At 40.3% G+C, this 16,551-nt stretch overlaps 1 protein-coding gene across 1 annotated transcript; it reads left to right on the forward strand.

The window, feature by feature from the left end:
• Positions 1–423: 423 nt before the first annotated feature.
• LOC111869670 (E3 ubiquitin-protein ligase RNF113A) lies at positions 424–14,524 on the forward strand. Its single transcript, XM_023861365.2, has 7 exons — positions 424–639; positions 903–973; positions 3,389–3,589; positions 7,022–7,126; positions 9,318–9,429; positions 10,351–10,540; positions 14,232–14,524. Exons 1-7 carry the CDS (start codon positions 543–545, stop codon positions 14,431–14,433), a joined length of 978 nt encoding a protein of 325 aa, XP_023717133.1. The 5' UTR covers positions 424–542; the 3' UTR covers positions 14,434–14,524.
• The last annotated feature ends 2,027 nt before the right edge of the window (positions 14,525–16,551 follow it).

The raw sequence follows: 16,551 nt of genomic DNA on the forward strand, positions 1-16,551 counted from the left end.
TGCATGCCATGTTCATTATGCCGAAACATGTAGTGCGAGGGAAAGAAGGAGATAAATGAATGTATGCACTGCAAGACGATTAAATAAATCATGGACTTAAATCAGTGCAACAGGACGCTAAAATATAACATTCAGTATAAGTTGAAGTCTTGAGACAGTCGCCGTTGAAGGGAACTGGAGCCCAGCATTCGCCAAGCGATAGTTGAACAGCATTTGAGATACTGGATTGTATAAGCGTAAAAGCGAAGGAGAGTAAATATTCGCTACATCCTTGACCTACGTGAGATAATTTGTCGCGTGACACACCCAACACGTGACACTATTTTGTGAACTTGGAATTCGGCGGTCCTAGTGCACGTAGGCACGCGTTTTAGGCTAGTACGGTAGTAGTTCATCTTCTTATCGACTGAGCTATCGGTTGTAACTACAGCAGATGCCTGAGCGAGGGAAGTAGATGGCAGAATGGAAAAAGAAATCCTGGTGGCTATATTACCAGGCAATCCGATTGTGAAGCAATTCTGCAGTCTAAAAACTAAAACAACATGGAAGAGGAAAAAGTTACATGCAGTTTTGTTTTTAAAAAAAGGGCTAAAAGAAGTCAGTTGTCCACCAGAAAACGGAAAGGGAGCGAAGAAAACCGTACGTATATGGTGAATTTCCCTGTTTGCGATATATTGTATGATATTGTGGCAATATCAGAAGAATGGATGTTGCATTTTAACCTTTAGTAAATTCGTAGCAGCTTAGGTAGATGTAAATGATTTAAGTCCTTTTTGCAACAAAATCGATTTCATTCATGAAATCTACATCCAGTTGCCAGTTTTGACCAACCTTGAATCCATGGAATTTGCTACATGTAAATAAACGACGAAATTAATTCAGTGTTAATAAACATGTTACAGCAAGCAGTGAGGACGAAACCATGGTTATGAAGAAGGATAGAAGAGCTAAAGATAATCCTTTAGTACAGAAGGTAATTTTATGATCGATTGACTGCACAGCCTAGTGTAATATAACCTAACGGAACCAAGAACTTCGAGGATATGCATATGCGAGGCGAAATACGCCAATGTAAAATTAACGCAGTCTTGGATTTGAGGTTCTGTCATTGGTGAATATAAACAGTACTATTTTGTGGGATGAGAAGCTGCGGAGGTCAGAGAGAGCACAACGGCTTTGAGGAACATATCCCCTCCATCTTCTGGGCCGGGCATTAATCCAAGCAAGAAACCAGCAGATGCAGGTTAGACGTTCCTCTGAAATGTTAGGCTTTTTCTCTACTACACAGTGTTCCAATCCATATGACCATACTCGTTATAATCACCACTGTGAGAGCTTCAAATCCAGAATCTAGCATAATATCTTCATATGTTATGGGTAGTCACTTTGCCTCTATGGTGAGGGTAGTGAGTTTATTCAACATTTTGCCAGTACACCCCTCGCAGAATGCAGGATCCACATTAGCACTGAACTGCTGTGGAGGCCCTTGATTCTCCTTAAGATTCTGAAATATGTGGTTTGCCTAGTGCTTTATTGCAAACAGGTAGTTAACTCTTTTCACTGGCTCATTGTTTAGTGACAGCAACATTTATACATATTTTCAGTTAGGACATTACCAGATATTGAAAGCAAACCATAGCAGATACAGTCCACTCTTGTTCTGGTATGAGGAATGGCTCTTGAGTAAGCCAAATCGTTAAACACTTTGGGCTCTATCTTTGTGATCTGAAGATCACCGCAAGATGAGTAATATCTGAGAAGACTACTAGATCGCCTGAGGCTCACACCCTAAAAAATATTTTTAAATTTATGAATTATTTAAAGAAGGATAAATATACAAAAGCATGATGGCATAGCATAAGGTGACATCTGTTTACTGTACTGGGGCCATGGGAAGAAGTCCCATTAATTTCCAACCACATCTTCCACTGTTTCACTCAGACTGTTGACTACATTGTACTTCCTTATAGTCCTGTCAAGTCTTCCAGCAGTTCTGTTGGTAGTGATACCCTTCACTAGCCACAGATGCTTCAATGACTGGTAGCCAAGCAAGAAGAAAATGGTAGGGTTTGTATGCTGCTTGTTTCTTGTGTGGCTTAGTCGTTACCTTAGAAGGTAGTGGCTATATGTTCCTCTGAAACATTGGGGTATATCTAAACTACATGGTGTTAACTGAAGATGACCATATTCTGCCCCAAACCTAATTGAGAATTCCCGAATGGGCAAGCAGATAGTGTAGTATGCCAATTCTAACCTAACCTATAAAGAAGTAGCCTGAGTTACCCATGTGAATATGTCAGCCAGATGAAAGCAGTATAAGGTTTATTTATTCATAATTTTATTTTAGTTACATGATTATTGTTTTATTTTTACTGTCAGTTTTATTTTCCATTTTTTGTTTATGGGTTATGGTCATTCTTCCCACAGATGGGACTTTGATCCATCCACTGCAAATGATAATCACCATAAAGGGATAAGTTCCCTTATGAATGTGAATTCACTGATTGGTAAGTTAGAAACTGACAGTGACTTGTGGTAGTTACTGATATGTCAAGGAGGCCTGTAAATTTTGTCATTGACCTAGTTCCTAGATCACAGTGGCACAGGCTCCGTCTCTGAAGACTTATGAATCCACCATCTGCCCAGAATTGATCTTCACTGGCCTAATCGACAGCCTAAGCCAACTCACAACTGATAAAATTCATTCAAAATCCAGACTCATCACAGGGCAAAGTTAACAGTTCTAGAACCATCTGAGGGCACTCGCTGTATATACAAAATTAGATATTGCATCACAGATTTGGAAGTACTGAGCATTGCTCCTCATCCCATTTCTTCCTGTCTGCCTTTGGAAAACCAGAGAAATGTTTGTTCTTGAGAATAACATCACTTTAGACACATTTTTCCAGCCTACATGTTTCTCAACACAATGCTGTTTAACACACTAGTTGGCAATTGAATAACAGGACAAAGGAAAACCCAGAATGTGGATTTGGTGTCCTTGTCACAGTAATTGTGGAGAGTGTGTGTTCAGTGACATTTCAGTGTAATATATTGCTTCCTCCTCCAGGGTAATTCTCCCCTGAATATTCAGGGAGTAAATTTCTCTGAAATTTTCAGTGAAAATTAAAGGCAATGAAACTGGTGAAATAATGAAAATGAGCATAAAATATACTGGATGAATTCAATGTTATCACCCACTTACAGCCCAGCCAAGAATTTGGATTTGTGATGACCATTCTCATAAGCTGTAGGATATCTGTCTGTGTGCAAAATTTTGAGAATACATAAGCTGTTTAGGAAAAGTTGCCAGGCTTTAAAAGGCCTATGATGTGTCAACCCCAAATGTTATGTGCCTGCTCAAACCTTGGAGTACCGTTTTGTGCAGACAAACACAGTGAGGAAGACTAAAGCAGTGGAGAGTGCAAGTGGCAGCAGTGATGACGATGTGATGGTCTCTTACAAGTCTAAACGAACTACGGGCAGGGAAGGGCCATCTGACATGGGAGCAACAGCAGTGCTGCAGATTGAGACAGAAGCAGAGAAGGATGCACAAGCTATATTTGAGAATGCCTTGAGGATTAATAAGGTATGAAGTGATTGAAATTTTATATGATGAAGCATTTATCTAGTCATGTCTACAAGCATGTTGTTTATATGTATTCACATGGCAAACCCCAAATTTGTTACTGCAAGTCCTGATTTGAAGAGTTCTCTGGTTCCAACAGTATAGAAATAAAAAAAAATGTAATATTACCGCTACTAAATGGAAGTCAGAAACTGAAAGGAAAAATGTGGTCATTACTGTTTTCTGTACATCTGATTCTTAGGATTTCTCAGTTTCTGGATTTTATCCATCGTCTACGAGTAATATCTGGAAAGAACACAGTGTTATCGAAATTGGATCTGTTTGTGTCTTATTGGTCCAGTGATTTTCCTTAGCTCTTAATAATTGGCCCAATTTGAGTATTTGCCTCTCCACCTTTTCACCTGAGGATCCAGTTTCTAAAATATTGAGTTCATTTAGAATACTTATTAGTGGACAAAGTTGAGAAACTCAGTAATCTAATGTGCACTAAGCACCCTGTAGACAAGACTCATTTAACTTTGTTCTGAACTGTGCTTCCTGGAATTTATGTGAGATGGAACATTCAGTCACATTGGGTGGAATTATTTAATGGAAAAGAGCAGGGAAAAGAAAAACAAAAGTGTGTCTGTATGGCTCAGTGACAGAGCCATGTCTTTATCTAGCATTAATGTGGATCATAGGTACCTGGCATATACAGGGTTTCCAGATGAAAGGTATCCAAAATAAAATAATTATTTCTCAGAAAGCTTTTATCATACACATTTATGGGTTACACCACTACAAAGGCAAACTATCAAAGTTTTTTCTGAGTATATAACTTTCAGTAAATTTCAACATGGGCTCCCCTGGTGGAATTACAAATATCCAGAGGATCCAGCATGTTTGATGTTACCATAGCCGCAGTGTCCATTATGTGGGCTTATGGTATCATAAAGTGAAGGCATACACATAGTAAGGTATCATGATTAATATACTCGTATATGCCAGTGTTCCGCAACCGGTGTGCCATCACAAGGTGAAAGGTGTTACGTGAACTTTTACCTATTGTAAGAAATTAATTGTCAAATTTTATTCGTTTTATTTTTATCCCAGTTACCAAGTTTCATATGCTTGTATTTTATTCTCAGCCACTGCACTGATTAAATAAGATGATGCTTGTTTATTCTTTATTACATGCTGTGATTTTTTATTTACATTAATATTGTATTCTAAGAAATTAAATGTAAATTATTTACTCACAGTTTTTTTTATATCATAGTTCTCATTATTGATTAATTTTTATTATTCTCGCATCTACGCAGCTTCTCTGATATGCTTGCCATATGTTCTGTGTACGTGCTTTTCCCTAAAACTGCAGGGATTAGCATGGGTTTTCCTGTCTTTTATAACGCTGTTTTGTATTTGCCCCTGTTTGTTAGAAGTTCGAGCTTCTTCAACTTTATGACTTTCTTCCCGTAACGATGCACCCACCGATTGTTGGACTTCATTTAAAATTATAAATATTTCAAAAATAAGTCGGTATAGTGTCACTTCTTCCGTTTGAAGAGTAGAGATCCTGCGTTTTACAGTTGTTTTTGTTCTATCACAGCTGTGCTCTGAAGTAGTTCGCAAATTTTGGTTGCTAGTTAGAGAATTACAGATGGGTCGTTTGAGATGTCCCCGACTGTATGGCCACTTGCTGACGGCAATAAAGTGGTGATGGACACAATTAAAGAACATTTAGAAATGCTGCAGCAGAAATTCAATAAGTATTTTGGAGAGAGTGTACAAGATTTTGACTGGGTTTGTGATCCATTTGTTGTGAATTCAGAACATCATCTGATTAATATACGAGAGGAACTCGCAGATTTAAAAGCAGACAGAACATTGAAACTAAAACTTCTCGAAGTGCCTTTGGATATGTTTTGGTTGGCAATAAGGAGTGGATACCCGGCTATCTCCAAGATGGCAGTTAATGTGTTATTGCCATTTTCAACTACATATTTGTGTGAACTGGGCTTCTCGACATTAACTGAAATTAAGACATCAAAGAGGGAGTGGCTCAAATCCATCGATGAAGAAATGAGACTTGCATTGTCAACGATTCCACCACGGATCAGTCGCCTGTGTGCAGCTACACAGGCGCAAATATCACATTGAAGGCATGAGTAGAATTACTGCATTTACTTTAATAGTAATAGAAGTGTATTTTCTACACTCTACAGTGAATTAAAGTTCATTAATTGTTAATAAATGCACGAGTCGATTTCTGTTTAATGATAATAAAATAATAATATAGTAATAAGTTGATCACGTTACGTATTTATATTAATTGTCTGATATCATGCGTTTTTGAGGGGAATAACATTTTGGTGTGCCGTGTTGAGTCATGGATACTTACTTCATCATGTGCCGCAAGTAGGAAAAGGTTGCGGAACACTGGTATATGCAAACAAGCTCCAGAGACTGAACTTAAATCTTCTAGTTCTCTTCACAAAATTCACTACCCTATAGTTGAGTGGTATGCCTCATACAGATATTTGTTTTGGAGATATATAAACTAATTTTTAAACGTTCTACAGAGCCAGAGCTCCCGGGTTCGATTCCCAGCACTACTAGATTTTCTGAGAAGTAGTGGGTCTGGATCAGGGTCTACTCAGCCTCATGAGGATAACTGAGGAGCTACTTGAATGGCAAAGTAGTGCCAGGGATGAAGCCTCCAGTTCAAAGACCAGAGGTTTGATAATGTGCTACCTGTTCAGAGCTATTATTCTCTTTAGGGGGCAGTGATAAATTAGTATGTTGGTATGATGAGGAGTAAGGGAAAGATGAACATGCCCGTGTGGTGTTCCATAATTCAAATAAATGACGAACAGAAGTGAACAAATATCATTACAACCCAGTTTTGTAACAAAGACATCAGAGAAATGAGAAAATGATTGAATAACAGTGCTGATAAGTTCAGTACATAATGCGTAATTCAGAAGTCGCATTATGAAGAACATAATGATTCATACAAGTCACATAATATTGTTTGGATATTTGCTTGTTTTTCTTTTTGTTATTTTTGGGGTTTGGTATGCCAGTTGTTTTTTGTTATAGCAGGAAGTTACAGTGGACTTGGCATGTGACTGACAGAGGAGCTGAGGAATGCATGCAAAATTCTGGTTGGAGAACATCCACATGGATGACAAAGGATTTGGGACGAGTACTTTAAGGTGCACCTTGAAGAGATTGGTTGTATGGATGTGAAGTGGATGGGATGGGCTGAGGGTCCTGTGTAACGAAGGGCTTTAGAATTAGTGACATTGAGCCTACATTGGCTGCTACCAGTGTTAGCTATAGGGAGTAAATTCATTGCAAGATTAACAGTTTTTTTTGTCTCTTGTACATGTCTGAGTTCACTGCCATGCCAGTATTCTGATCACACTTTCATATATTGTCTCTCTATAGGAGCTGAAGGGAAAAGAAGATGACAAAGTGTACCGTGGGATGAACAACTATGCCCAGTACTTTGAGAAACGGGACACTGCACAGGGAAATGCTTCCAGTGGAATGGTAGTGTGATCCTCCAGTTATCTGTTAAACTTATACTACTCTGTCCAAAAAGTATCTGACCTTGGGCTGGGAAAACAGACTTCTGTATCTTGGTGGTTACATTACCTAATCCCCTTCTAAGTAGACCCCTTGTGACTCCACACACTTAGCCCAGCGGTCCTTCCATTGCTGGAAGCAATTCTGGAAGGTTTCTTTTGGATGGTGTGGAGCTGTGCCATTGTGTTCTGTATGATGTCCTTGCAGCTGTCAAAATGGGAGCCTTTTAGTGGTGTCTTCAATCTCGGGAACAGCCAGAAATCGCAAGGAGCCTGGCGAACTTGCGGAATGCCGTGCTTGGCCAGGAAACCCTGGATCAGGTGTGATGAATGAGCTAGGGCGGTGTCATGATGCAGCTGCCAGTTGCATACATCCCACAGCTCCGGTCTCTTGCGCTGAACTGCATCACGAAGATGGCGGAGGACTTCTTGGTAGTACTCCTTATTGACAGTTTGGCCTAGTGGTGCATACTCATGATGCAAAACACCCTAGTAATAAAAAAAAACTATCACCTTCACATTGCTCCGAACCTGTCGTGCTTTTTTGGACCTTGGGTATGTTGGATGCTTCCATTTGGATGCCTGGACCTTGGTTTCTGGGTCATATCCATTCATCAGTGATCACAGTCTTCAGGAAATCAAGCTCCCTGTTGGTGCACTCCAGCATGTCCTGCGCGACCTCAAGGTGGAGTTGTTGCTGCTCCGGCGAAAGCAGCTTGGGCACAAATTTTTTGCCACTCTTTGCATACCCAAATCCTCAGTTAAAATTGTGTTTGCAGAACCTCTGCTGATCCCAACCTCATCACCAACTTCCCAGATGGTCAAACGACAGTCCTCCATGATCAATGTCCACACTTTTTCAATGACATCAGCATTTTGGCTCATTGACAGTCACCCTGAATGATGCTCACTGTCTGCCGACATATGGCCATCTTTAAAGTGGTTGAACCACTCTTTAATTTGAGTGACCCCCCATTGCATCATTACTGAAAGCCTGCTGAATTTTGCAGATTGTTTCTGGTTGGGTATCCCCAAGTTTCTGAGAAAGCTTGATGTAGTATTGTTGCTCCAAGCGTTTTGTCATCTTGAGCGAAACGAGAATGCAGTGAACACACGTTACACCACTTCGCTATCTGGCAGCCACAGACGCATCCGGTGGTGTTGCGAGTCAGCAAAAAATCCCGCATGCGCATGAAAGTCCCTTCTACCACTACGCTCCATTTCATCACCCCTTTGGCCATTACTTACAGTGGAAAAAAATAAAGTCAGATACTTTTTGGACAGCAGTGTAGATCTGTAAGTTCTGGTATACTCTAATAAATGTGGGGACACAAGTGTAAGCACACATGCGCACACACATGTGCTGTGTATTAGTGAAATTGAAGAGATTGGTGACACTGTGCTCAAATGTACAAGTACATTCAATTTGCAAAAAAAAACTGATCAGTTCTGTAACATGTTTCATTATTAAATAACACTTATGCACTTTTATATTGAAGTTATAGTGAATTTTTGATTAAAACTCCTGCAACTTCTAAATTCCTTGATGTTTACACTTTATGAATTGGACCCATGGTAATTTTACATACATTCATTCAATTGATGTACCCACTAAATTTGACAGACTTGTTCTTTATAAAACTTGTGTATCTCATTCTTTATGAAATGGAAAAGTTAAACTTAAATTGTCATATTGAAGATAATGACGTAAAATGTATTCTTTTGAGTGCAGAGAAGCTGCAGGGGGCTGTAGAATAACTTGTCTGTCAGCTCTGTGGTTCCGTATCTCAGTAGTCAACTGCTTTGTTGTTTCATCATTGATTTCAATCATTTTTACTGTTTGGATTTACTTCCTTCCTATACTCCTGATCAGAGTGTTTCCAGAAAAGTTCATTTTCAGAAACACAGAGCAGCAACCACCCAGTCATCCAGTTAGTCAACCAGCCCATCAAGCATTGAATTTCCAGTTCCACTATATGTGTTTGCTTTGTTCAGATAATTACATGAAATTCATATTTCCATCTTTCAGTGAATTTTAGACACTTTTACTTATATTGAAACTTAATGTGAATTACTCAGTTATAGATGTACTGATATTCTGTGTTATCATAACTGTCTTTGGATTTTCTTAAGATCCTTGTTGCCTTTATGTGCAGGTTCGGAAAGGCCCTATCCGGGCGCCAGCCAACCTTCGAACTACTGTGCGGTGGGACTACCAACCTGACATTTGTAAGGATTACAAGGAAACTGGTTTCTGTGGGTTTGGAGGTGAGATTGAAAACACTGATCATACATTTTTCTCCACAAGAGAAACTTGGTCTCTTTCTTGCACAAATAATTTGTCTCTCATCTAATATCTGGCATTAAGCAGTCCAGAAGACTTAAATGCAAATTAGTTATTAAAGTTAATGTTTATATACTCACCGCTGTGGCCCAGGTTCGATCCCAGGTCTGGTCAAGTGGGATTTTTGGTAGACAAAGTGGTGCTAGGGCGGGTTTTCTCTGAGTACTTCGGTTTCCCCTGCCAATCTTCATTCCACCAAATTCTTCATCATAATCTCCCAGGGCAGGCTACAATAGGCCAATCAGTGGCCACCGTGCTGAGTGGACCCAGTTGGACTCCACCCCCCACTAAGCGAATTTAATTAATTTTAATGTTTATATAAGGGCTAATAACAGTAATAACAGACTCAATTATAGTGTTATAATATTTTTCTCAGTTGAATCTTGGCTTTTTTTAACTCTCTGAGCACTGATTGTGTTAAACATGCTACTTCATTCTGATAAGGGCATGCAGTAGTGTAGTTGGTTGAGGCACTGAGCTACAAGCTGGAAGGTCGCAGGTTCAAGTCCCAATAAGGTGGATTTCTTTCATTTGACTTAATCCTTCCAGCCACACTATGGCCCTGGGATCAACTCATCCTCTAACAGAAATGAGTACCAGGAGTCTTCCTGGGGTGTTAAGGGCAGTCAGCATGTAAGGCTGACAACCTCATTGCCATATGTGAGCAGATTGTCTTGAAAATATGAGAGTCTCAGTGTCTCACAACCCAGTGGGCCTCCACAGTCTGTTACAAGGATCGCTTTACCTTTTTACCTTTTACTTTATTCTGATAAATACAAAATAAAATTCATTAGTTCTGAGTGTTGGTAAATTTTAATGACTAGTTGTCCTCTTATTATAAACAGATAGCTGTAAGTTCTTGCATGACCGTTCTGACTACAAGTTTGGGTGGCAGTTGGAACGGGAAATGCAAGAAGGAACGTATGGTGAGACAGACAATGATCCACACCAATATGAAGTTGATTCAGATAGTGATGATCTCCCTTTCAAGTGCTTCATCTGCCGGAATACTTTCAAGGACCCTATTGTGACAAAGTGAGTTGCACATTGTGTGTTCTGTGGTACCTTTGATGCTGCGAGAGTGAACTGCTCGAAATTTTACATCCTGTATTGAACGCTATGTTCATTGATTGTTGAAGAGTGGATAACAGTACAGATATGACAGAACAGTCAAAAATATATTTTTCCTTTTATTTCATTAAATTTCTGGGTCATGCGGTAGAGGCACTGTTCTACAAGCCAGAAGGTCTCGGGATCGAATCCCGATGTGGTCATTGGATTTTTTTGAATTGATCTAATCCTTCCAGGACAACCTTACTGCCATTTATGAGCCGATTGTCTAGAAAATGTGGGAACCTCAACATTTCACAAGCTTATGGGCCTCCATGGCCTGTTACAGGGATACCTTTACTTTTCATTAAATTTTGACCAGGTCAGGAATTGTTTCAAATTGAAATTGTAGGTCTTAATGAGCTCTAGAGGTTCTCAGTACTAGTCTTTTCATATGATATTACATTTCAGAAAATTGTCACTGAGCTTTATGTAAAGTAGGGGTTATGTTGGACCAGTATCAGTCAAATTAAAGGTTTTCCACTATCTTATAGTGTGGATTCCCAGTATCAGATTTCACTGAAATCTGTCATATACTTTCAGAAATTAAACTTATGATTGGATTGCCAGCCAGCCATAATATCCCTCTCCTATTGCAGTCACTTTAAGCACATTTGCAAAGACCATTAAAATTAGATTTTCATGTATTTTCCAGTAATTTCATAGTGCAATTCATAGAATGTAAATTAACTAGAACTGAATGCAGCTAAACATTGTTCTTCACATCAGAATTAGGCGTGTTTGACAGCTGAGAGTGAGTGACTGATTCAGATGAATTTTGAGGTAATAAATAACATTCGTATAGTTGAAAGATCACTTATTTGTGGAAACAGTGAAGCTTTTCTTCACTCACAACCAGTGGGAAATATAGAAGGAAACACGGAACGTGGCATAAATTGCTAGCAGCATAATTTAAACAATTAATTGGAGATGGGAACATGTTCATTTTTCAGCCTTTGCACTTTCACTTTCATAAGTAGGTGCTGTGTGGTACTAGGAAAAGTTTTCTAATTCAGTCAAGCTACCTTTGAGGATAAAGTGGATGGGGCATGAAGCTGATCATTCACCTTCATCTAGTTCCAAGGGTGAGAATGAATGAAGACTTACCTCCAATCTCCCATGTATCTTCATGTGAAGCATGCAAACAACTTCAGTGAGACTAAATTTTGCATGTCTGTTGCAGAACATCAGAGGTTATACAGGGTGGGGTGCAGAAACTGCCTTTTTGTGAAGACGCATTGTGAAGGGAGGGGAGGTCGCAGAAACGTGAGGATAGGCTCGGCAAATGCAGCAGTCACAGAAGTTTCTCTCTAATACCCCTCAATAGGAAACATGAGGTGGTAAAGTGCGCAGTGTGCATTTGCTGTTGAAGCCTATTTTTCGAATAACCATTCCTACGTGGCGGTGCAGCGTGCGTTCCGTCCTCACTTCGGAATTAAGCCCAGAGGTCCGGTTCCCGACCAGAAATCGATTGTTTTGTGGGTATAGAACTTTACGACAACTGGGAGTGTGATCAAAAAACCATCAAGACAACAATGGACCATTACGATGCCAGAAAATGTGGAGGCAGTTCGACAGTCGATTTTGAGATCTCCAAGACACTCCGCTCGCAAACATGCAGTCGCCCTAGACATATCCAGTCATTGAATGCGCCGAATTCTTCATGAACATCTTCATTTCCATCCCTATAAGATGGTTGTTGTGCAAGAATTATCACCACGTGATTTCCAGAACCGAATAACGGCGTGCGAAACGTTATTGGAAACTGTACCCCCTGCTGCACTTGTTTTCTTTAGTGATGAGGTACATTTTCACCTATCTGGATATGTCAGCAAGCAAAATATGCGCTAATGGAGTGGTAACAATCCCAGAGAGCTCCATTAGAGGCCACTTCACAGTGATAAGGTGACAGTATGGTGTGCGTTGTCCAGAGTTGTAGTTATTGGCCCTTATTTTTTTGAAGAAGACAATCATGCAGTTACTATCAATTCAAGTGGCCTCCGTAGTCTAAGGGTAATGTTCGCACCTAGTGACTCAAGGTACACGGGTTCAAACCCGGCGAAGGTCGTGGAATTTTTAAGGGTGGAAAAATTCAGGGAACAAGTCCTCCAGCAGGGACTTTAAGCCGTGGGTCCCATGTCATAGCTTTACGGCACGTAAAAGAACCTCATATCCCAAGGGGACCTCTGAGCGAAATTCAGGACATTTCCCACCCAACAGTAGTCTCTAACGCCTCTGGTAGATGGGGGAAGCATCGAGATACCGCTGAGCCAGTAGAGGCCGAACTCGCTGGCTGAGTCGGGACTGATGGGACGCACCAGTACCGGTAGGGAATAGAGACTGGTAGAATATCACAGGGGGATGCACAATGGACCAATATCTGGTCTAAGTGCATGGGGAAACCCACCCTCTCCAATAACAACAACAACAACTATCAATTCACAGCGGTATGTGGACATGATTAAAAACTTTTCCGAACCAGCTCTTGAAGAACTGCATCTAGGAAGTGTCTGGTTCCAACAGGATGGTGCCACGGCCCACACAGCCCGAGCTTCGATGACAGTTTCAAGGGCAAAGTTCCCCAGACAGCTCATCTCACTTTGAGGTGACATCCCGTGGGCAGCACACTCACTTGATCTAATGCCCTGTGATTTTTTTAATGGGGATACCTCAAGGCAGAGGTTTTTAAACATCACCCCACAAACCTGCTTCAGCTGAAGAATGTTATTCGGCAGGAAGCAGCCCAAATTCCGGTGCACATGTTGAAATGTGCAGAGGGGAACTTCAGAAAACGGTTGCATCAGTGCATAGAGAACCGGGGTCACCACCTTCAAGATATTTTGTTTAAAACTACATGATTTAAAACTTTAAAGTATGTTCTTTCATTAGCTAAACATAAATTTTGTCTATCAGCAATAATTTTTCTTTTATTCGCCTTCAAAAAGAGGAAGTTTCTGCGCCCCACCCTGTATTTACATATTTCATTTACAAGTTTGTAATCCTCAAACTCTTTCATCAACTGAATTGTTAATTGTAATGTTTTCTTTGCACAAAGTGCATAAAGTAGCTGCATACTAGGGAATTGTGTCTGTGTGCATGACCCAGCTCAAATGGGTGTCTACAGTAAAAATTTTTGAGCACATGTAATATTGGTATGTCTGTGTACTGGTCTTCAGTTATGCTGTGTGTAGGATTGGGGTTCTCGCATTTGTGGGTTGACTTTCAATGACCTACATGGCATTTTAATCCAGAAGATAGAGTTCTTCAGTTATGATGTAATTTTACATAAAGCTAAAGTCACTCTATATTAGCTTTCTCAAGGATGGCCTGTCATACAAAACAGTAATGAATGGAGTATGATATATCATTACGATATACAGCCTTTATATGAAAGAATTTTTGGTATGGTGAATGATATACAAAGGAAAATAAACTTGTGTTCTGTGCAATGTAATATCTACGGTGGTAGTTCCACAACAACAGTAGATTTGTATCTGTAATAAGTGACTGTCAGAGCCAATGAAAACATCTGCAAAGTATTTATTTACAGTGCTTTTGCAAATCTAAATTAGGTATGGCACTGCAGTAACAGTGATAATTGTGTGATGTGTTACAGGTGCCAGCACTACTTCTGTGAGAAATGTGCACTAGCGCATTATAAGAAATCGACTCGCTGCTACATCTGCAATAATCAGACACATGGAGTGTTTAATCCAGCCAAAAACATTATCTCTAAGATGAAAGGGGACGGATCCACTGTCACTAAATTGGACATTGTTGACCAGATGGCTTCTTCTGGTGGCTCAGAATCTGATTAACCTGACTTTTAAATTGTTGAGAGCCTGCTGCGGCCGGTATTTAAATTGCCCTAATTAATTAACATTGCAGACTTTCAGAAAAAAAAATGCATATTTTCCGTTCTATGTAACATAGAAATATGAACTAAAAACAACCTGAAAGACAGTCAAATTTTCTACATGTACACAAAAGAGTAATTTTTACAAATGAAAATTAACTGTGATTATTTTGTCATGAGATGCAAAATATAATCTTTATTATATATTGTGACATGTTGAGCTATGGATGACACCCCCCCCCCCCCACCCCGANCCCGCCAGCCGAAGTGAGCCGAGCGGAGCTGAAGTTAGCTGAGTCCCAGCATCCTGGTAGCTATGCAACGCGAGTCAATAGTGGAGACGTCACCAAGGGATACCGCGGTTGCTAGGCAGCGCAGGTAAAGAGTGGTTGCGAGAGACGATGGTGGTAACAGCGGTACACAGCGTTACTAGCACGACGGCACCAGACAACAGTGGTGCCTGTTATGTGTCCGTTTTCTGTATTGTCCGAACGAGGCTACATAAGGAGCAGCGAAGGCTATTCATAGTTAGTCCTCGAGCTACCTCCGAGTTAGTTCCGAATCAGTTCGCGAGTTACGAGTTACCAGCATTTACAGTGTAATATTTGTGATACTGCCGATGGCAGTAATTGTCAGATTGTAATTTGGGTGATTGCAAGTGCGAATGTGAAATAAAATTCGCTATATCAAATACGGCGTGAAGTTATTTGTCGCGTTATACACCATGAAATTATGAAATTCCAAAGGACTTACCCATTGTTTTTTCTTCAAACTTGAATCATGGTGATATTGTAAATATAATCACACTATATGCAATAATGTTTTGTTCCGACTGTACACGAGTTTGAACTGCATCACTTCACAGTTTATGATACACTCTGACGCGTGTAGCACTTCTCAAAGCAGTCCACCTCACACAGAGTGACATCACCCTTTTTACAATAGAAGAGCATGCTTCTTTTCTTATTTAGCAAAACACACGATGTCTTTGTTTCCCTTTAGTTGGCCAGTGTTGTGAATGTTTCACCTCCATTCGACTGAGATGGGCCCCAGATAACCTTGGCCTCCCCATGAGAAACGCTACTGACCGTGATATTCATCTTGGGGGAGGGGTGTTTCTAGCAAAATCGAATAAATTATGTTGATTGACAAAGCGACACACTCACCTATTAGTAATACTCGCAAAATAGTGATGCAAAGTAATTATAATACTAGTCAAACAGAATGCTGATACTGAAAGTCGCAGTGGCAAAGATGCCTTTTACTCACTGGGTTTATACCTCTTCCAAGACACAAAATAAAAATGATATACAAAGAAATTATGACAGTCTGGCACTGACTTTTCAACTGATAAAGAATTATTAGACAATCTGACACTGACTTCCTAATTGACAATTCATCACTGAAAACCAATCCTTGAATGCGTCACACTTCCTTGAAGGCTCTGGAAGCACTCATATGCAAGCACCGATGAATATTTCCTCATCAGTTTTCGAAACAAAGCTGCACTGTATTTGGCTGACTAGGTCATAAACAGTCATATCTAAACGTAAATAGTATTGAAACCATTACCATGATAAACGATTTCATTGTTCAGAGCTAAGGAATGAACCACTGACATGATCTTACAGGTTTGTTTTGGTTTCAAACCCAAGGTCAAACTGGTGTTCCTTGGCTCTGGTCCTTGCTGGCTGGCACCTGTCTCATGACTCAGCTAGGTGTTGCCTGGTTACAGCCTTCTAAGAAGTGCTGTTCCTCGTGACCTTACAGCTCAAGGGCTGCATTTCCTATTCGCAGACTTGAGACTACTGCTCTGCCACAGGTCTCCTAGCCAGGGCCCAGGACTTCCACAGATGGGACTGTCTTGGATTGCCTGCCTCCAAACTCGGCCACAGGTTTCAGTTCTGCAAATATAGCCTTGGGATGGACCCCACAGAGAATACCTCTTCTTGCAGTCACCTCGTTACAGTGTTATGTGGCCATTGCAGTGGACCGTGTTGAAAATACAACTTCAGCAGTTCTTCTGGTGTTGTGTAAGCTCGGCCAAGCCACTGCCTAGCAATGGATGTGTTTACAGAGC

This window comes from Cryptotermes secundus, unplaced genomic scaffold (assembly GCF_002891405.2).
Source record: "Cryptotermes secundus unplaced genomic scaffold, Csec_1.0 scaffold839, whole genome shotgun sequence".
Lineage (NCBI taxonomy): Eukaryota > Metazoa > Arthropoda > Insecta > Blattodea > Kalotermitidae > Cryptotermes > Cryptotermes secundus.